This window comes from Malaclemys terrapin, chromosome 5, assembly GCF_027887155.1.
Source record: "Malaclemys terrapin pileata isolate rMalTer1 chromosome 5, rMalTer1.hap1, whole genome shotgun sequence".
Lineage (NCBI taxonomy): Eukaryota > Metazoa > Chordata > Testudines > Emydidae > Malaclemys > Malaclemys terrapin.
Window position 1 is genome coordinate 98,082,283 of NC_071509.1, and position 22,329 is coordinate 98,104,611.

General features: G+C 40.4%; 1 protein-coding gene across 1 annotated transcript in view; it reads right to left on the reverse strand.

Moving 5' to 3' along the window:
• The window catches only part of LARP1B (La ribonucleoprotein 1B), a 105,639-nt gene that overhangs the window by 27,050 nt on the left and 56,260 nt on the right, over nucleotides 1-22,329 (reverse strand). The window contains exons 6-11 of the mRNA XM_054029770.1: nucleotides 21,611-21,754; nucleotides 21,153-21,321; nucleotides 16,597-16,741; nucleotides 3,219-3,393; nucleotides 1,788-1,951; nucleotides 695-1,069 (exon numbers count right to left, since the gene is read on the reverse strand). Of these exons, the coding sequence (XP_053885745.1) occupies nucleotides 695-1,069; nucleotides 1,788-1,951; nucleotides 3,219-3,393; nucleotides 16,597-16,741; nucleotides 21,153-21,321; nucleotides 21,611-21,754 (1,172 nt within the window). The remainder of the gene's footprint in view (nucleotides 1-694; nucleotides 1,070-1,787; nucleotides 1,952-3,218; nucleotides 3,394-16,596; nucleotides 16,742-21,152; nucleotides 21,322-21,610; nucleotides 21,755-22,329) is intronic.

The following is a 22,329-nucleotide window of genomic DNA, read 5'->3' on the forward strand; positions in this document are numbered from 1 at the left end:
ATGTGGACTAAACTTCTGCAGGTTCACTCCTGTTTTGTGGACCCACAGATGGGCAAGGAAATAGAAATATAGATTAAAATGAGGTTGTGGGTATTAAATCTGGCATTTTACTTGCTCTTTCATGCCACCTAACTTTATAGATGATAAAAAATATTGAAGATAAAATTTACAGTGCAATGACTTCAGTTTCATTCCCTCATACTCTACCCTACCCCCAAAACAGGGAAATCAATTTGTCTTTCCTATGAACACATTTAAAAATTTTATTAAATTCAAGCTGTTTGAGCACATGTAAAGTCTGAATTATCTATTGTACACTCTTAGCATTCAAACACTACCCCACCAGCCTAAAACACCCTATTGTTTAAAACAAACTATTCCTTCACTGGCTTAGATTTAAGTTTGAGGGTGAAGAGATACATTTATCTTTAATTTAGCAACCTCTGCTACACCTAGGGTCTATAATAGAAAGCATGACAGATGATATGCAGCCATTTGCAAGTAATTAAATTGCAATCAGAAGTTAAAATTAAACAAAATAATTACAACACATACTATAGTTATACATATGATAATTATTTTCTATTTTCTTCCACCCAATTAGATTTTTGATAGTATAAGTAGCAGCAATAATAGTCAATTTTAGGCTTGTTTGGTCAAACATCTGTTTAAGTTGTATGACAGAAAAAATTACCTTTATGGCTGTAGAATCATTTTCACCCTGCTCCATCCATAAATCCTGTTCATAATAGTATAAACCATCATTAATAGCTTTAGCAAGTTCTGATGTAATTTTTGCACGAGACACATGGTTGCCAGTGCGATCTCCACCAGGATGTTTTCTCATATAAGGTGGTGTCTGTGTTACAATCAAAATTTTGTTTACATCGTGGTCATCAATTTCATAATCTGAATCATTGTCTGACCAATCAGTAAATGTATTTTTGCGACCTTCTATTTGTTCCATCTCCTCATCAAACAAAAAATCAAGCTCTTCTTGTTCTTGTTCCTGTGAAGGTGGGGCCTGCTGTTGCTGACTTGGTGTGTGCTCTAGTGTATGCACAGATTCCTGAATGAAGAAAGGTAACATATGACATTTTCTTTGGGAAACAAATTACTTGGTTATTCTTTTAATGGATACTGACAGGATCATCTCAATGGATGAAAACAATAAACCTTAAGAGGAACATTTTGAAAGGCATTTTCAAAGGCACAAATGGCTGTTAGCTGTCTAATTGCTGTTGACTTGCAAGGGTTTCTTAAGCTTAGTACAAAGACAAAAATTACAGTGCTAAGGTCCACAGAGAATTCTGACACCAGCTTTTCACTAAATTCTCTCTTACACTGTAAAACATATAATTTCTCAACAGAACCTAAACCCCTCCAGCTGTGCCACTGCATATGGGCCCTATTTTAAGGGCCAGTTCATTTTCCAAAATTAAGAGTGGTCTTTCCTTCTACTTTTAAATACTCTTAAGATTCCAAATTAGGATAAATTATTACATATATATTATGTATATTGTAATATCAAGTTAGGTGATCCATTATAATATGAACAGTTCTTTGTTCAATATAATGGACAGTTTTATGATCTGGAGCAAATTTAGTTCATTCTGCTCATACAGACTGCAAGAATCCTGAAGAGTGTTAATTAGGCTTATGTGACGGTATCAACACTCTCTCTCACTACATAGCAGTGGTATACTGTAATATTTCAGAAAATATGCAAACAACAAATTTTTTAGGGGGGACGTGTTTTAACATTTTATCAAGGTAGCTAACAGTACCTTTAGTTTGACTGGGGATGGACGATGCCTCTTTTTCACTTCTATCCAAGGCTCAGAGTCCAGATCTGGCAAGCTTGTAGACAATCCTTTAGACATTGTTTGAAGGTTACTTGTTTCAGTGCTTTTCTTTGGGCTTCCCATTCTTGGAGAACTTGGTGCAGACTCTAAAATTGTAAATTAGTTGTGTATTCAGGTTTTTCTTTTTTTTGTTGCATTCGAGATTTTACTTTCATTGTAGCTATAATTCCTATTTCTAATTAAGGTTTAAATATGACACTGATCAGAACAAATTAAAAAAAAGACTCAATTACTTGCTATTTTATATTTTAAAGACCAGTTTACATTGATGACTCCAGCATAAATTAAAAGTGCCTCTGACGGAATGGAAGTTATCCATAAAACAAACAGCATGATTAGTGACAAATTCAGTGCTCTGTATTTGGCAGTGGTTCGAGCACTGCTAGAATATTGTGTGCAGTTCTTGTGACAACAATTCAAGAAGAATATTGATAGAGTTCAGAGAAGAGCCACAGAATGAACAAAGGATTAGAAAACAAGTCTCATAGTGACAAACTCAATGAGCTCAATCTATTTATCTTGAGAGAGAAGGTTAATGGATGACTTGACTACAGTCTGTAAGTACCTACATTGGGGTGTGTGTGTGTGGGGAATATTTAATAATGGGCTCCTTCAATCTAGCAGAGAAAAGTATAACACAATCCAATGGCTGGAAGTCCAAGGTAGACAAATTCAGACTGGAAATAAGGAGTTAAATTTTTAACCGTGACAGTAATTAACCATTGAAACAATACACTCAGGGTTGTGGTGGAGTCTCCGTCCCTGACAATTTTCACATCAACATTAGATGTTTTTCTAAAAGATATGCTCTAGGAATTATTTTGGGGAAGTTCCATATCCTGTGCTATACAGGTCAGACTAGATGATCACAATGGTCCAATTTTGGCCTTAGAATCTATGAATTATTCTGAAATCAGTTTGATGTGATCAGTCATACACTAGAGATGTAGTCCTATGGATAGGGATATATTACTGCTGGCTCCTTTGGGGAAATACATGTTTTAATAGAGTTAATGTTATAAAATATGACAAGCAAAGAAATTCAGTTTTAAATCTGAAACTCTGTCTTGACTCTCTACATCTTTCCATTTACCAAAGAGAAGGTAATCTTACAAAACATGCACATCTCTTGGAAAAACATGCAACATTAACCACAAGTTTACTGTCTTCTGGCACACTGTGCCTTTCTAACTGCCAGCCTTGCAATTCCCATTCCAACTAGCAGAGTTGAATTTTATACTTGCTATTCCTACTATGAAATCAAATATTAATGAAAAATAAAATGCAGACTTGTTGGACTAGACAGCAGTTTCAGTCCTAACATTTTGTGTTTCTATGAAATAAATTCTTTACCAGTATATGAACCAAAAGCTTTGCCTGGTATAAATTCTGGGCAGTTGATGAGCTGAGAGAAGTCAGTTTGTGGCTGATTCCGTGAAGGTGGACCAGGAATTGGCCATTTTTCTGGGTCTACCCTTTTTCTCATCTTCTGATCCACTATTTCCACTTCTGTACTATCCTTTAGGGCCTGTAAGATAAACATGTTTCACCATTAAAAAATATACACATCGCCAACACTGCTGATAACCATATCTTTTGTGACTCTCAGTGAAATTAAACACAATCCCATGATTATCTGGGAGGGAATTTAAACTATGTCGTCCTCTACAGATCTTTACATTACTGTCCGACGTGAGTAGGAACATTTTCAATGCAAACGAGCATTAGGCTCTCAAACACCTGCATGCCAGAAATTAGTGACTATTTTAAAGAAAACTTACCTTTAAATTAGGACAACCTGGATGAGTCAGTATAAAACTCAGTACCACTTATTTTCAGTACCATAGTTTTAATTATTGTGGCATACAGTTTCAAATATTAGCTGCTAGTTATATTTTTGAAGCCCAGATGCAGAGCACCAATTAACCAAAATTGATGATTCTTTATAATTCCTTATTTAAGGGACAGCGTTCACTCGGAACATGAAGCAAACTGCTTTTCTGGACAATTAAACAATGAAATGAAGTTGAATAGTTCAGCAACTGCCAAAGTAGTTTATTGCAATTATTTCCCAGTGTTAATGTGATATGACAAAGTTGCAAGAAACAATACCAAAAAAATATTGCTTGACTTACAAGGATTTAGAAGTTTTGTAACTTTTTTCTTCATTTTTGGCATTTGATGAAAAACAGGGAGCAGAGTCAAAAAGTGAATAATTTTAGGTAGTCTGTATAATGGAATGGTCTGTCACATGAAGTTGGTTAGTGTAAGGCTGAATGGGTAACTGGCATAAATCTCCTCTAAACTCCAAGGGAAATGGAAGGATAGAAACCAACTGCTGAGTGTGCCCTACAGTGTTGGTTTCTCCTTCCCTTTTTGCTAATAGGTTTACAATTTGGGTAGCTGTACAGCTTGCTGGTGGAGTTCTCCTTTGACATGAGGGAGGATGCGGTGATTGCTGCTAGCTGGGAAACTGCATTCTGAGTCACATGGAGAGAGCTGACTGGCCACAGCTTTGTTGACCTTTGAAACCTATAGCTTGCCTATGAGTCAAACTCCCACAGTGCTTTGGGAATCATGGTAAGAGGAGGGGAAATAGTTTGCTGAGAACTACTAGAAAAGATCTGACAATTTACAAGAATTGTTAAGCAAGATATATTATTTTTAGTGATGCATTAACAACAAGAAACATATGCTTAGGTTAGAATTTAATATGTTTCTCTCTTTTCTGTAATCGTTTAAATATATTGGAAATGTATGGGTAAAAATAAGATGTTATTTCCTCTTTTCCCATACAGAGAACAAAATTGTAAACAGGCGGGCTACAAAAATGTCAATTCATAAGCCAATTCAGAACAAAAACAGTGCAAGCTAATAGTCATCGGCTGCAAAAACAGGTTCTCACAAATTGTGGTAATGTATCTGTTATTCACTGTCCAGTCTAATAGACTAATAAAATTCAACCAAGCTGACTGATCTGACATCTCTTTAAATTACTAAGTAAATTCAAACCCTTGTGGGGAAACACTGGTGGCCCATACAGGGACCTCAGTAGCCAGTATTGACTGAACCTGACAAAGCAGGACCATAACCTACTTGCCAGGAATAAGATCAAGCAGTAGGGAAGTTGGAAACACTGACTGAGAGGCATCTAGAAAACTCAGCACATCCTGCTGCCAGGCACCTTGTGGGGGATGTAAAGGTAAAATAAGAAATAACAGATAAAGTGAAATGCTAACCTGTGAAACACCATAAAAAGTAAAATTCTGACTGCTAATAGTAATAAAGGAGCTCTGAAATTCAACTAGGTACTAAAACCTTTAGTTTTGAATTACTTGGCAAATTCATTCAATATTATTTTAACAAGGTTAACTCATCTAACCTTTATAAAGATTTGTTTTTCAAGGGTGAATTTACCCAAGAAGTTTGTTATCTACGTCCTGGCATGTCCAAAGTAAAAAAATTCCTAACTTTTCGTTTTGCAGGTTTTTGTAACAGGACCACAAACAGTTTTTCTTTACTTTATTCTGTGACCAAGACAATTATTGAGGGAAGTGGATTATAGTAACTTTTTAAAAAAATTAATTCATTTTATTTGCCACTAATCCATTTGCTTTATGCCCATAAAAATGCAGTGTAGTCAGAAGCAATAAAACAGGTACAGATGGGGAAGGAATGGTCACAGGATTCACCTTTAAATCCTCATGAACCAAAATTAATCTTAGCAACAAGGAGTTGTTTGCCCATGTATGGAAAAAAGGTACCAGTGGGATTGGGGTCAGAACAAATTCACAACAATCTGATTTATCTGGTACACAATGTCCCCCATCATAAAATCATGCAAAATTGGAAACGTTAGGCTAGTGGTCACAAATGAGGGATTTGTTTTTGTTTTTTGGAACGTAAGTTCCTACCCATTAATGGTTACAGAGAAAAGCTTAAAAATGTTACCCCCACTAAATTGTAAAGACTCAACCCAGAAGGCAAATAAAAGAACCCCACTTTTAAAATCTCATTTTAAGCCAATTATGATATTTGAGGGCCTAATTCATATTTTAAAAAAACATTTGAGGTGGCAATACAAAGATGTTGCTATGGGAATTTTTATAACTTTATTTCAGTTCCTACAGGACCTACAATTATTTAAGGAAGTAGTATGTTTCACCCTACATTTTTTTAATGCTTGTGAGTAGTCTTCTGCCTCTTTCCCCTTCAATCCATAGTTCATGGATGTTGGATTGCTGAGAGACAGTGGCGCGAAGTGACTAGACACTGTGTGTGATTTCAAAGTCTGAAAGAACATCTGATTTTTCCAAGTCAAGAATACTTTTTGTTGTATACACAAATATAATTTCATGGCAAGGTCTTAGTCCTTCACAGAGTAGTGAGAAGTCCTCTCCATAGCAGAAGTTAGCATTGAACTCTAGGAAGAACAATGTCCTCAACCCAGAAGGGATCTCATTTTCTTTATGGACCCTTAGGCCTGGTCTACACTAGGAGTTTCTCTCGAATTTAGCAGTGTTAAACCGAATTAACCCTGCACCCGTCCATACAACGAAGCCCTTTACTTCGATATAAAGGGCTCTTAATATAGATATCTGTACTCCTCCCCGACGAGAGGAGTAGCGCTGAAATCGGTATTGCCATTTTGGATTAGGGTTAGCGTGGCCGCAATTTGACGGTACTGGCCTCTGGGAGCTATCCCACAGTGCACCATTGTGACCTCTCTGGACAGCAATCTGAACTCGGATGCACTGGCCAGGTAGACAGGAAAAGCCCCGTGAACTTTTGAATTACATTTCCTGTTTGCTCAGCGTGCAGAGCACAGGAGACCATGCAGAGCTCATCAACACAGGTAACCATGCAGTCCGAGAATCGAAAAAAAGAGCACCAGCACAGACCGTACGGGAGGTACTGGATCTGATCGCTATATGGGGAGAGGATTCAGTGCTAGCAGAACTACGTTCCAAAAGACGAAATGCCAAAATATTTGAAAAAAATCTCCAAGGGCATGATGGAGAGAGGCCACAATAGGGATTCACTACAGTGCCGCGTGAAAGTTAAGGAGCTCAGACAAGCCTATCAAAAAACCAAGGAGGCAAACGGTCGCTCCGGGTCAGAGCCTGACTGAAGCACCCTCCCAACCCCCAGTCAATGAGGCCAAGGAAGGGACCTCCAGTGAGTGTACCTTTGTAAATATAAAACATGGTTTAAAAGCAAGCGGTTTTTAATTATTACTTTGCCCTGAGGACTTGGGATGCATTTGTGGCCAGTACAGCTACTGGAAAAGTCTGTTAATGGAGTGGAAATCCTCCAGGGACATCTCCATGAAGCTCTCCTGTAGGTACTCTAAAAGCCTTTGCAGAAGGTTTCTGAGCAGTGCAGCCTTATTCCCTCCTCCATGGTAGGACACTTGACCACGTCATGCTAGTAGCAAGTAATCTGGTATCATTGCATGACAAAGCCTGGCAGCGTATGGTCCCGGTGTTTGCTGGCATTCAAGCAACATCCGTTCTTTATCTCGCTGTGTTATCCTCAGGAGAGTGATATCGTTCATGGTAACCTGGCTGAAATACAGGAATTTAATTAAGGGGACAGAGGTGGCCGTTCCTACTGGGCTGTTTGCCTGTGGCTGAAAAGAAATCCTTCCCTGCAGTTAGCCAAGAGGGGCGGTGAGGGGGGGAATCTTCCCTGATACGAGCCACGTGGTAGGGGGAGGGATAAAGCGATCATCCCAGAGAATTGGATGGGGGCGGGGTTAGTTTGGTTTCTGCAGGGATCTTCCCTGATACCAGCCACACGGTGGGGGGGAGGGATAAAGTGATCATCCCAGAGAATTGGATGGGCGGAGGGGTTAGTTTGGCTTCTGCTGCTGCACATTAACAGGAAAACCGCAGCACTCAACGGGCTTTGCTTGGTATGTGGGAAAGGAGGGTGCTGCTTGTAGGAAAGCTGCAGAAACTGAAAGACAATGGCTTACCATGGCCGCATGCAAGCCGAATTCTGTTGCCTGGACCTGCGTCTGTGCTCTCTAACACCAAAGCCGCAGGCACTCAATATTAAGATGCAAAATGCGACCCTGTACCGAAATCACATGTGCTATGTAATGTGAATAGTGTTGTCCACCGTGAAAGAGTATAAGCATTGTTCTGTAAAATGTAGCTTTTTAAATATTTCTCTCCCTTTTTTCCCTCCCTCCCGCAGCTGCAAATTTTTCAAGCCTCCCTCTTCCGTCCCGAAGGCTATCTCAGATAAGGCATCGAAAAAAGGACACGAGACAAAATGTTCTCGGAAATCATGGAATCCACCCACAGTGAAGGAGCTCATCTGAATGAGTGGAAGGACACGGTATCAAAGTACAGGAAAGATGCCAGTGAACGTGAGGACAGGAGGGACGCTCGAGATGAGAGGTGGCAGGCTGCAACGCTGGGGCTGCTGCGTGATCAAATGGACGTGCTCTGGCGTCTGGAGGAGCTTCAGGAACAGCAGCAGGAGCACAGAGTACCACTACAGCTGCTGTATAACCTTCCTCCCCACTCACCATGTTCCATAGCCTCCTCACCCAGACGTGTAAGAATGCGTGGGGGTGGGGGGGGGGCTCCATGCACCTTTCCAATCCACCCCAGTGAACAGCCCAACGAAAAGGCTGTCATTACTTTTTTTAGTGGCCTTTTCCTTCCCTCCTATCCTCCTCCCAAACCCCACCCGGGCTACCTTCTCAGTTCTCTCCCTCTTTTTATAATCAATTAATAAAGAATGCATGATTTTTAAATGATAGTGACTATTTCCTTTGAAAGCAAGCTGGGATCGAAAGGGAGAGTGGGTTGCTTACAGAGAACGAGTCCATCAAGGGGGTGGATTTTCATCAAGGAGAAACAAACAGAACGTTCACACTGTAGCCTGGCAAGTCATGAAACTGGTTTTCAAAGCTTCTCTGATGTGCAGCGCTTCCTGGTGTGCTCTTCTAATCGCCCTGGTGTCTGGCTGCGCGTCCCACACCTGCAACACTATGCGGTCCCACCCGTCTGTGCTTGTTTCCCAGGCCCAGAATTAGCGTTCCACGGCATGAACCTGCCCCATTAACAGCATGATCTCCAAAGCGCCGGGGCCCGCGGTTTGATGGAATTCCATGTCCACGTCTTGATCACACTTGTTGCCGCACTGCCGTAGCCTCCTCATCGCCTGGTTTTGCAGGTTCTGGTTCAGCATAAACTGCACGATAACGCGTGAGGTGTTTACAATGTTCATGACTGCTGTCTTGAGCTGAGCGGGCTCCATACTTGCCGTGATATGGCGTCTGCACTGTTCACCCAGGAAAAAGGCGCGAAACTGTTGTCTGCCGTTGCTTTCCAGGAGGGAGGGGAGGATGTACCCAGAACCACCCACGACAATGTTTTTGGCCCCATCAGGCATTGGGATCTCAACCCAGAATTCCAATGGGCGGAGGAGACTGGGGGAACTATGGGATAGCTATGGGATAGCTACCCACAGTGCAACTCTCCAGAAATCGACATTAGCCCCGGTACATGGACGCACATCGCCAAATTAATGTGCTTAGTGTGGCCGCATACATTTGACTTTATACAATCTGTTTTCAAAAACCGGTTTCTGTAAAATTGGAATAATCCCGTAGTGTAGACATATCCTTAGAATTCCTCCCCTCAGCCTAGAGCGCCATTTGTGTATGCTCCATATAAGCATTTTCTTCTCACTGACAACTGGACAGAACTTGCTTGGACTGGGTCACCAGTACTTTAATTGTTTTAAGAAATTCAGTGATACAAAAACTCCCGTCTCTTTCTTTTTCATCAAACAAGACTAAGCATGTTTAAGATTTACATTTTCTACCCTCCATGTAAGAAAGCACTTTGAGGCGTGGTCTACACTTAAAAGTTTACTGACCTAACTATGTTGCTAAAGGGTGTGACTTTTTTGCTGACAAAAGTTATGCTGGTAAAAGCCGCTGTGCAGACAGTTACACTGTTATAAAGGCACTTTATTCCAATATAGCTTTATTTTGCTTCACAAAATTGAAATAAATTTATATATAGAAACAACACTAGAGTGGTTTTTTTTTCAGCTTTAACTATGCTGGTGTAGTGCAGAAAATACAAATAAATTTAGTTAAATGTAACACTAAGTTACACATAAAATCAGGGAAATAAAGAGTTAATCTTACGACTGAAAACTTAGCATCTTTGAATATACTATATGCTTTATAGCAGCTGTTCTTAAACTATGGGGCAGGCCTCCCAAAGGAGGTGCAGGAATGTGTCAAGGGAGGCACGAGTGGTGTGCTTTTTTTTTTTCTTACTTTTTTTTTTTTTTAAGAGCTCTGGCTGTCAGCCCTGAGTTGGTGGGGCTTGTGCAAAAGAGCCATGCACACCTGGGAGGAGGGGATAATGGGGACAGCCGGAACCCCACGACCTGGGCTCAGGATTTCCTCCCTCTCTGCCCCAATCCCTCACTGGGAGGCAGCCAGGGCTCAGGTTCTTCTCCCCTCCCTTTCAATCCCTCACCAGGAGGCGGTGGGGGCTCTGGCTGTCAGCCTTGGAATGGCAGCAGCAGCGCAGAAATAATGGTGGCAATGGGGTGCTAAAGCTGCTGTGAAAAGTGATATCAATGAAAATCACTTTTCACATGGCCCGGCCAGCAGCTGCTGCTCTCCACTCTGCCTTCAGAGCTGGGTGGTTAAATATGTACTTGTGGTGGGGGGGGGGGGGGGGGGAGAGAGAAGAGGGGGATGATGATAAATGACCATAGACACAAAGAAGGATGTCCCAATTAAATAAGTTTGAGAATCACTGTTTTATAGGACATTTTGTATACTTTATCTTAAGAGTATTACTTTTCATATCACAAATAGTATGTGTATAGTGCTGTTAGTTTAACATCGCTGTTGAAACCTTAACAGAATACAGCCAGCTTAATCACACTTGATCCAATTCATACCTACTATTACCAGTAATGACTACAATGAAAAATAACTAGAAATTTGCAGGAGGTGATTCTTCCAGTTTGTCTACTTTGACTATGGAGGTTGAGGAATGAAATGCACGTTTTTCTCATGTTGGTGTGGCTCTTTAACACAGCAACAGAGAACAGAAAGTTTAAGAATGGGAATTTAAAAAAAAAAACAACAACACAAGAAAGGGCCAGAGCATGACCATAAGATCAGTGTATATTAGTTAAAATTGTAATCTAAAAATGTTTTTAGTAAAGCCATCATGTCTGAGCCATGTTAAAAGAAAACAGCTAAAAATATGAAATTACACGATCTATTTGCATTCCGTTATCCTGCCGCCAATATTTAAATTACCATAACAAAATTTCTCAATTATTGCACTGTTCTATTTTTGCATATTCTTAAGAAAAAAATCTAATTTAAAATATGTGATTCTACAATCACAAAAATTGGCAGGATGACTCAGATAGGTGAGGTACCTGAAACTTTAAATTCTTATTTTACACTTACTAGAATACCTTACATTTAATTTTATGACTTCAATTTTAATTGAATAACTTTGTTACGTACAAAAGATTTCAAGTTTGTTTCTAAAGAAAGATAATTAGAAACAGACATAAGTTGGCAGTAAGTTTCCAATCAGTTCCTATTTAGCTGCGCACACATTTTCAATGCATCTCTTGTGAAGCATGTACATTACAACTTAAATGTTTTAACAGTATGCACATGTCAAACCCTCATACTTAATCAAAACCAATTGTTTTGAAAACTGCGGAGACAGTACTCCTCTCAGTGAGCACGGTTTATATGCAAAATTTCAATTTAAAAGTGTACTCAGTTCCCCGCACCCCCGCAAAAAAAAGTTGTTACAAAACAATATACAATCAAACATGGCTCAAAATTAGCTCAATTCTTCCCCTTCTGCCCCCCCAAAAGGAAACTAAGAAACCAAGCATGGAACGTTTTAGCAGAAAATGAACTTTCAGAATATTATGAGAAATTTTAAACAGAGGATCAATGAAAACCATTTTGCAACCTTAATTATAGCAAATACGTTAGAGCAATTGCTCTAGTAAAATGAAGGTTACTAACCTATAACTGCAGTTCTACAAGATGGACTCCACACATTCATGCTTTTGGGAAGCACTAGCAGTACAGCTCATAGTAAAACCTTCTTGTATCAGTTCCAATGAAGAGCTCTCACATCTCCCCCAATCCTTCTCTTCATTGTTCCTGAATGTTCTGAGGCCAAAAGTATAAAAGGGGACATGGCACTCTGGTCAGCTCAGTTCCTTCCACTGCTTTCTTAGGTCCAAGATTTTAATTAGGATTCTGAAGTAGAGAGGAAGGTGGGCAGGGAGTGTGAATGTGTAGAATCCATCTTGAAGAACTCCAGTTAGGGAGTAACCTTCATTTCTTCTTTCAGTGACCTCTACACATTCCCACTCTTAACATAGTTTGATAAGCAGTACTGTCAATTGAAGAAAATGGTAAACTGCATCCTATTTCAACAGAGACTGAGTACTCCCCTACCAGATGCACCTCACGTATCAAGATCCTAAATCAAGCGGACAACATTTAGTAAATGTGTACAGAGCACTATGTTGCAACTGCAGATTTCAATAATGGGAATATGTTTAAGCCATACTATAGAAACTGACTTAGCCCTGGGGGAGTGTGCCCTCACTCTTGCAGGAAGAGGAGCAGAAGCTAGTTTGTAACTCTCCTTCATATGCAGTCTAACCCATTTGGATAAGCATTGTGATGGGATTGCCTATTACGATTATCTATATGAAATAAAGTGATCTGAGGACTTTCTAAAGTCTAGTTCTTTTTCAGATAGAAGGCTACTGCCTATTTAGTATCTGATATGTGCAGTTTTGATTCATTTGAATGTGCAATAAGTCTGGGAAAGACTGTAGACTAATTGACTAGTTAAGATGGAATACAGTTACCACCTTGGGCAGAAATTTTGAATGTAGATAAAGGAACACTTTTTCTATAGAAAACTGAACAGTGGCTCTGCCTTCAAGGCTTGTAGTTCGCTTATGGTTCTGGCAGATGTTACTGCTACAATGAATGCTGTTTTGATTGATAGATAAAACACTAAGCACTCAGTTTCAGATGATGGTCTCAAATTGAATAAGGACTAAGTTAAGGTCCCATGATGACGCAGAATCCTTGTCTGGCACTATACCCTTCCTAAACCTTTAAAAATCCTTCATAGACCTTTAACACTATACCTTTCGTAGACCTTCTCCACCTGGGGTAAGAGCATTTACGAGTAGATTGCTTTCTGGAGTTTAGCAGGATGTGTTGTACATCTGACAAACCGGCTCTCTCTAAATCAGTGAGTGTGCTACAGACCCTGCTGCTAGGTGTACCACAGGTCCATATGCAAAATCCAGCCATCCTGCTGAGGATAAACAGATCTGCGGTTGCTGGTAGAGAACATTATACTACACCTTGAAGAGGTGAAGGAGAGCTGGTAAGCACTTTTGTCTTGACCATGCCTGAGCAACCAGAATTACTCTGTTTTTATCTTCTGTTTTGTTCTTTGGATTAAAAGAAAAATGGGTAAAGGTATGGAAAAGACCTAATCTCCAGCTGAGTAGGAATGAATTTGAAATGGAGCAGAAGCTCAGGCATCTGGCATCATGACTCATTGTGACCAGATCTACTTCTGGATGATGCCAAAAAGTGAAGATTTTCTTTGCAACTGATGTATTTAGAGACCATTCGTTAACCCCTCTTAGTCTCTGCTGAGACAATCCACCAGCTTGTTTTTTCCCATTAGGTGAAGAGCTATCGTAAATATGAGGTATGCACCAGCTCCGTAGCACTGTAACATCTTTATGTAGTTGTGAGGAATGAGCTCCTCCCTGTTTGTTCACATTGAACATAGCTGTCGAATTGTCAGAGTACTTTGTCTTGTGAGGCAGAAAGGATCTGAGAGCTAGACTGATTACCTTCAACTCCAATACACTAATATGTATCAGGACCAGACTCCAAAGAGAAACTGCTGAGCTCCAGTTCATTTGCAAATTTGACACCATCAGATCAGGATTAAACAAAGACTGTGAATGGCTATCCAACTACAGAAGCAGTTTCTCCTCCCTTGGTGTTCACACCTCAACTGCTAGCAGAGCACCTCACCCTCCCTGATTGAACTAACCTTGTTATCTCCATACTGATTTATACCTGCCTCTGGAGATTTCCACTACTTGCATCTGAAGAAGTGAGATTCTTACCCATGAAAGCTTATGCTCCCAATACTTCTGTTAGTCTTAAAGGTGCCACAGGACCCTCTGTTGCTTAATATGTAGCTGTTTTTCCAAGTGCTTCCAATGACTGTGGGTTATTAGGTCATTGAAATGCACTCCCACCCCAGAGTGGATGCATCCAACTGATAGTTGCTGATGGGAGTGGAGGCTCGAAAGCCACTCCTTTCAGGATGTTGACTGTGTCAATCATGTAAGAGACAGGAGCTCCTCTTCCGGGAGAAATAACTTAAGGACATGCTGTCTGAACTTGGCAGGTAATTTTTCACCAGCCTATGTTACAGAGCTCTCATTCTGAAATGAGTACATGGAGTTATATAGGTTGTTGAAGCCAGCTCAGCCTGAGGAAGAACATTACTGTCAGGTTGGGGTTCCCCTGAAGTCTAATAATGGATCCATATTTAAGGATCTTTCCTTTGGAAGGAAGACTTTTCCTGTTTAGGAATCTAAGATTACCCTGAAGACAAGGATTTACTGTGTAGGACTTCTATTCCTACAACTATTTGCAGATCCAACTTGTCCTACTGATAGCACAGAGGCATTGGACCAGACAATCAGAGTAATAGCACTCGTTACAGAAAGAGTATAACATGCTTTTAGGGATTTACGCTGACCAGCCACCTTACGCTTCAGTCTAGGATCTAAGGATGTTATAGAACCCAATCCAGAGGAATAAGAGCAATTTGGAACAGTGACTGGACCTACTGACAGGGGCTGGCATTATGTACCACAACTCTTCCCAAAACCAGGAGTACTGGATTCAAGGGAACTCCTAACAAGATCGGCTCTGCTGAGACTGACACCTGGACCATTCTGCTACATTAGGAATGAGGATCCTTTGGTACCAAGGGCTTTATCACCCTTCTTCCTGGATCAGAGGATGGTATCTTGAACAGAAACTTAGGAAGCTTCCTCTTAGTTCCCAAAAGAATGGGGGCCAATGCAGGCCATTCTTTACTCATGGAACCAGATTCATCAGCACTAGAGGACTTGGTCTATAGGACCTCCTGCAGCAGGAGGGCTTGGAGCAGATTTTGACACTCCTTATGGATTCTTGAAGTAGAAGTCCTGCATACTGTGCACTGGAAAGGAAAATGTCCCTACGATAGCACATGAGACACCTCGTACGAGTGGGGGAGAAGAGACAATAGTGAAGAGGCACATCTTAAATCCTGGCTACCTTCCCTTCAGATCTGCCTCAGAATATGGGAACCACCCTGGGGTGCAGAACCTATAAGTATCCTGATAATTGTAAAACAAAACACATTTCAATAAAATAAAACAATTAAACTACTCCTAAAACTAGCTAATAGCACAGAGTTGCTTGAAAAGGTGGATCTCGAAGGGTTCCAGTCTGTTTGCAAATGTAGCTGGAAGAAACAGACAGCTAGAGTGCCACCTACTTTATAGCCTCATCCTCAGAATACGCACAGTGAGGGAGTGGGGGCAGGAAGGAGTGCAAAAATGCTCCAATGGGTCTGGCTATGAATCGTTCCACCATCAGAGCTGCACTGCTGGTGCATCCCAAAGTGGGAATGTGTAGCGGTCAAAGAATTAAATAACTTTTCCATTCATGGTCTACTTATTGGATCCTTATCGGTGTAACCCAATTCTTGTTAGCATGGATTGACAAACACCTAGTACCTGGAGGACTAACTGGTTGGAGGTACTAGACTGAAGATGGGTGGGGAGGAGAGAACATACCAATAAGGTTTAGCACCAATGAGCAGTGCAGTTTCCAGGCTACCTCATGATACTGTGATTTCTACTAGGGTGTTTTCCCTGGCTTGGGACTCCATCTTTTGGATCATCTTTGATAGTAGGTATCTGATAAATCTGAAGCTCACCACATAACCCCACCAGCTGCTGCGAGAAGCATCATTCTGGTCTTCTCCCTCTACAATGCTTCCTGGATGCTGAAGGGGAGGCATGAAAAGGAAGGGCTCTTCAGTTCTCTAACCTTCTCCCAGACTCTTGGCTGCTGCAAGAAGGGGAGAGGAAAGTTTCTATTGCTCTCCACCTTCTCCAGTCTGTTTTTTGAAATTTTCCCCACTCTGTGAATAACTACTTGTCTACCTGTTGCTATGCAGCTTTACCAACGGCAATGTGAAACAGACATGACTGACAGTTTCACTACTGCCTACCGATTTCTGAAAAGCAATAGCAAAGACCTTTTGTTAGTTTTACTTTGCCACTTCTTGGCAAAGCTATGAGCAGCAGCAGTCCCATCTGCTAGCAGACAGCACTGCATCAGTTTATACTGTTCACAGCTGGAAGGTTCTTCGTGTAGCCTTAATTAGCTGGCAACTTTAAAAAAACAAAAACAAACTATATTCTGAAGAAATTGATTGTTTAGGCCAGCCACGCTCACCAAGCAATATTTAGACCCTGCCACTTGCAAAAAGGTGAATGGAGTTTTCAAGATTTCATTGTAATACATTTTAAACTATACAACATTTGTACACATGCATTTAAATCACTTTACCTCTAAAATTAGGTTAACATTTGTAGTCAGAGCTTGCACACGATGGAAGCTGGCAATTAAAGAAATAGGCAAGAATCCTTGTTGGTCCATCTTTCTCCTCAGAAAAAAGTCTCTTTCCAAATTTTCTATGCTGAAATAATACTCACTGGAGAGAGAAACATGTAAATATGAGCCCAGTGTAGGGTATAGTCTCTTTAATTTTGAATTCAAGTTCATCCTTGTCAAAATCTTTATTACAAAACTTGGTATATTTTATTATCAAAAAGATTGATATTTATCACTGTATGTTTGTTACTTATGAGCTAAAAGTTATAAAAACAGCCTAGGTAATTAAGTAAGCCAAATGAAACAGTACTTTAAGGTGATCAGTACAGTACATTCATCCGAGGTATAATCGAGGCCTCATTTTTCATTCGCCCAATTAGCATAAATGAATGACAAAAGCAAAATAGAAAAGCAATATCCCTTTTCTGATCTTTCTTTTCTCCTTCTTACATGGATGAGAGGGAAATGGTATTCTCTCAGCATTTATATGGATGATGCTCCATATAGCTGTATCAATATCTCCATCCTGATCTGCAGCTTTTTCTACTACTCAGGTAGCCAGCAGATCAGAATGTTTAGGTGTCCTATCCTAGAGCGAAGGCATAGGCACAAGCACGCAGTCTAGATCATATCTTCATGCAAGCTCAGGTGAGAAAGAAAGCAAGCAGAAAAACACACTTTCCTTTGTTCAGTACACTGAGGCGTAGTGCCTGAATGCTCCAAAGGATACTTGGCAAAAGTGAAGTTCTTCAAAAATAAAGGATATTAAGGGAGTGAGACATGGGAGGGGGAAAAAGGTGCAATAGGCTCTCTAGGTATCCCAGGTCAGGGGAGGGATAGGTTGAGGGAAGAGGAGAGTCTCTAGGGTGATTAAGTTGCTTTATGAAATGATCCCAAGATGTCAAGATCTACCAAATCAAATGATGGTGTAAAGACATGAAGGAATTATAACTGGGAGCCACTACAGAAAATATAAACCTGAAGACATCCTGGGAAGAGGTATGGAAGCTCAAACTGGCAATGGCTACCAAAAAGCGGGGCCCCTCTGACAGATCCTGTGTGAGACTGTGGTCCTTTAGGAACTGGATACTTTAGGGAAAAAAGGGAGTTGAGAGTAGAATGCTGAAAGGATCTGAATGCTGAAAAGGTAAGGCATTACTGTAGATTAAAGGAATTTTGGTTTCTGGAGAGAATCATATTACGTGAAGACCTCTCATGAAGTTGAACTAAAGACGGAAGGTACCAAAAAGGAGACCGCAATGTCACCATTGACTCTGAGCTGTAAAGGAGGAACCCAATTTATTCTTTCATAGCCTTCAGTACCAAAGAAGTTTGAAGAGCTAGCACTCTACATGAAAGACTTAACTCCAGCAGAGAACAGATACAAAACTTCAGAACTGGAAGAGATGTAAGCCTCCTCTTAAAATCTGAACCAGCACAGAAGAGGCTATTTTTACCTGAAAAGCAGGAACTTCTTCAGCACGCTGTAAGCAAAGTAAACTTTGATCAATGAGGTCCCTATGCAAACTGAATAGGATCCAACCTTTATTCCCTGCAATAATATTCCACGTGCTATTCTGAATTCCTAACTTTTTCCAGCTGTAAGACAAAACAAGTACAGACCAGGGCCGCCCAGAGGATTCAGGGGGCCTAGGGTCTTCGGCAGCAGGGGGCCCCCCGCCGCCAAATTGCCGCCAAAGACCCGGCACTTCGGCGGCGGGTCCCGGGGCAGAAGGACCCCCTGCCGCGGGTCTTCAGGGCACTTCAGCAGCAGGTCCTGGAGTGGAGGGATCCCCCGCCGCCGAATTGCTGCCAAAGACCCGGAGCGGAAGAAGCTCCGGGGGGCCCAGGCCCCGTCAGAGTTTTCTAGGGCCCCCAGAGTAAGTGAAGGACCCCGCTACAGGGGCACTGAAAAACTCTCGTGGGGGCCCCTGCGGGGCCCGGGGCAAATTGCCCCACTTGCCCCGCCCCGGGCAGCCCTGGTACAGACACACTAACACTGTTAACTAATATGTTACCTTTACATCTATAAGGTAAAGGTAAAACCCAAGAGGTGTTCGACCTAATCTCCCAAGTTCCAAAAGCAGGAATGAATAAAGGAAACTAAAGAAGTTGACTCAAACTCTTAACTACTTTACTGGTATCCACCATTCTGGAAGAGGGAATTTGAAAGAATATTAATGAAAATGTTTATTTTCATGTTCTTCCTGTTTTTCTCTGAAGTCTTTTGAACTTATTTTCCCTCCCCTCCAGAGCTGCAAGTTTGGATATACTCCTGTGATAACTTTAAATGAAATCTACTTTTTGATGTGAACTAAAGCATTTTTGAAGAATCAACATAATGTTTGAAGTAAGTCTGATGCAATATATATTTAGTTACATTTTTTTTAAATAAATGTTAATATACATACATATAATAATCCTCCTCCCCAATTAAGTTGGTCCCTGTTACATGTACAGAATTGCTCTATCTTGACATTTTTGTTCTTTACTGTAATCAGAAATCCTCTCAAATCTCAGATGGAGATTTAACATTTTTCATATTAAGAGATTAATAGTTCTAAAACTCATTTATACACAAGAATACAACCTTACTTATCCAAAATATCCTTACTTTCTTGGACTCCAAAAAGAACTCCTCTCTGGAAGGCTGAACATTCTGTTGTACAAGTTTAATTTGCATGAACTTCCCTCTCTGGCATTCTAGCTTTCATAATTTATAATTAGAAAAATATCAGAAGCAGAATGTTAAAGATTTCCATTTAGATGACATTTAAAAGATAGTTGAGGAAGAAATGTAGCTTTCTACCCCTTTGTTCAAATGCAACGAGAAAAGAAGAGATTATGGAACCTCACAGATTCCCAGAACCATTTGAAATGAGGGAAAAAAATGAAAAGGTTATATTCTAAACCTGCTCAACAGTCTCTCTCATGAAAGGCAAATTCCACAACCAATGAATCTTAGGATTTCGAACAGGCCAGGTGACCAATAATGCTGGTTAACCAGCGATCTTAAGCCTTTAACTGACACTTGCCAAAAGAAAATACAATACTTGTTGCTAAAAGAAAATACAAACAACATCAAAAGTGACCAATGTGTCTGATATTTTGCTGAGCATCAGAGGGGGACATCAATCTGTCCTACCTTAGAAGATCTGGATTCTACACTGCATGCCCAAAAATCTGACCAACAGTGGAGCGTCTGTGCTCCTCCCTCACTTGTCTGAGGACAGTGGAGGGCGATTATCCTGACATGGAGCTGTATTGTCCACTGTCAGGTCTCAGAGGGTCCTGGCAGCAGGAGTTACAAAAAACTGTAATATAGGATTGAAGTTGGTAGCCATATGTCAGATACTTTCTGCCCTTTAAGAGGCCTTTTTCTTCTTTTTGTTTTTGGATCAACTGTAACAAAAGAAGCAAGAGTAAAATAAGCAAATTGCTTCATGGAATACAAGGGCAATATAATCCACCACAAAGGCATCACAGAGAAATGCCACTGGCAAATGTAGAAGTGTAGAATATCAGCCTGTGGTGGAAAATGTCCCTTTTCAGTAGTGACTTAGTGTGTTCCAGGATTTTGCATGATATGCCTCTTTGCGATAATCGGCCTTCCAAATGGTTTCTCGCTCCTTAATGACGTACATGGAAAAGTAAGTATTTCAGATTATTGAAAAAATCAAGTATATGGCTCATTTAAAAACATTCTTATTTGGTTCTTTCAGGTGAAACACACTGACAAAATACAGAGCTGAAAAGATATTTTTTAAAATGAAATTGAGAACAAACGGGGGAAGTCCCTTCAGAAATTTGAGCTACATACCTAGGAAAGAGTCTTAGGCTAGGTCTACACTACCCGCCTGAATCGGTGGGTAGAAATCGACCTCTCGGGGATCGATTTATCGCGTCCCGTTGGGACGCGACAATCGATCCCCGAATCGGCGCTCTTACTCCACCAGCGGAGGTGGGAGTAAGCGCCGCCGAGAGAAAGCCACAGAAGTCGATTTTGCCGCCGTCCTCACAGCGGGGTAAGTCGGCTGCGATACGTCGAATTCAGCTACGCTATTCACGTAGCTGAATTTGCGTATCTTAAATCGACTCCCCCCTGTAGTGTAGATGTACCCTTACATGATAACAGACCAACAGTACTCTAAAAACAAGCAGACATCCATCCATTCTTCAATGTCAAGCCCAAATAAAGAAGGAGATGTACCATAAATAAGGAAAGTATGTGGATTAAAGGCAGACTATAGTGCCAGAAGGTTGAAGATCTTCCTCAAAGTTCCCACTTCTCAGATATTCAGGTTTTTTTCACCCCATTACTCAGCATAATTAAGCAGATATTTACTAGTAATGGATAAACCTCAAATGTTTGGTCACTAGGATCTCCAGAGCTACTTAAATGGTATACTGAAGACAGACGTCAAACATTGTTTGAAATGAATTATTTTATCTTAAGTAGATGCCTGAATTTTGTCTAAAAAAAGTATTCATACATTAAGCAGTGTACTTACATTTGACGTTTAATGTATTCTTTGAGCAGTGTTTCATCCACAGAATACATTTGTACTCCTGTTCCATCGTCATAGTAATACATCATACTAGCATTAAGTTCTGGTTGAAATGGCTGATTGGTCCTTTCACCATATAGTTCTTGGTAACCATACGAATACTCATAGTTCACTTCAAAAAGAATGGAGTGAGGAGTAAGGGGAAGGAAAATAATTTAAGATAAAGAGAAAAATTCAATACAAAAATATTGTAAGGGATATAAACAAATTGTATTATTTGTGTAACAGGCATTCAGTATCTGTTCTCAATAAAAAGTGTTCAAGATATACTACTTGCAACGTGACATGCAAGCCATGGATTAATATGCAGAATTTGATTTGAGGCAAGGGGGGTTGTATAACTTAATGTTTAAATCTTAATATTAAGTTATATTTTCCATCTTTAACATCTACTCTCATACTTCGAGGGTTTCCTCTGCCACGCCCTCTTCCTCTGCCACGTCCTCTTCCTCTGCCTCTAAAGAATCCTCGAATGCTGCCACCTTCACTTCTCACACTGGAAACTTCATCATGGTCATCTTTTTTCTCTCTATCACGGCGCCAAGCTTTTAAAGAGAAAAAAAATAGTACTGTATAGATAATCAATTGAGAGGTTCTACCATGAATAAATAGCCTCAGAGAATTATTCCACGGGTATTAGGTACATAGTTTTGCACTCTAAAGCGTACGTCAAACATCATAGAAGCTGACTAGTAAAGCAGGAAGTGATTTTCAAGTATAACGGATTTCAAAACAAACTTATGAATTGCCTTAGCCATTCCATATTTAAGGCTGACATTTGCTCTTTAACAATATTTTGAAATATTTTGAAGTCCACAGGCACACTCATTCTCTTGGAAACTGTACTGCATCATCAGGACTCTAAGATTGTTGTATTAATTTAGTTGGAATATGAACGCTCTAAACAGCTAATATTTCTAAGTGTTCTCAAATCTACAGCCATACTCCGATTGTTCTGAAAATTTCAATACCTCATCGTGACAAGGGATAAAGTTAGTAGTGCAAGTTTGGGATCATTTGACCAAGGTGTTCTGCAGATAAAATCAGTTCCCTCTGGGACAGCTGTAACATTCAAATTGCTCTAAAATTCACATATATACGGTATGACACTGCACTCCAT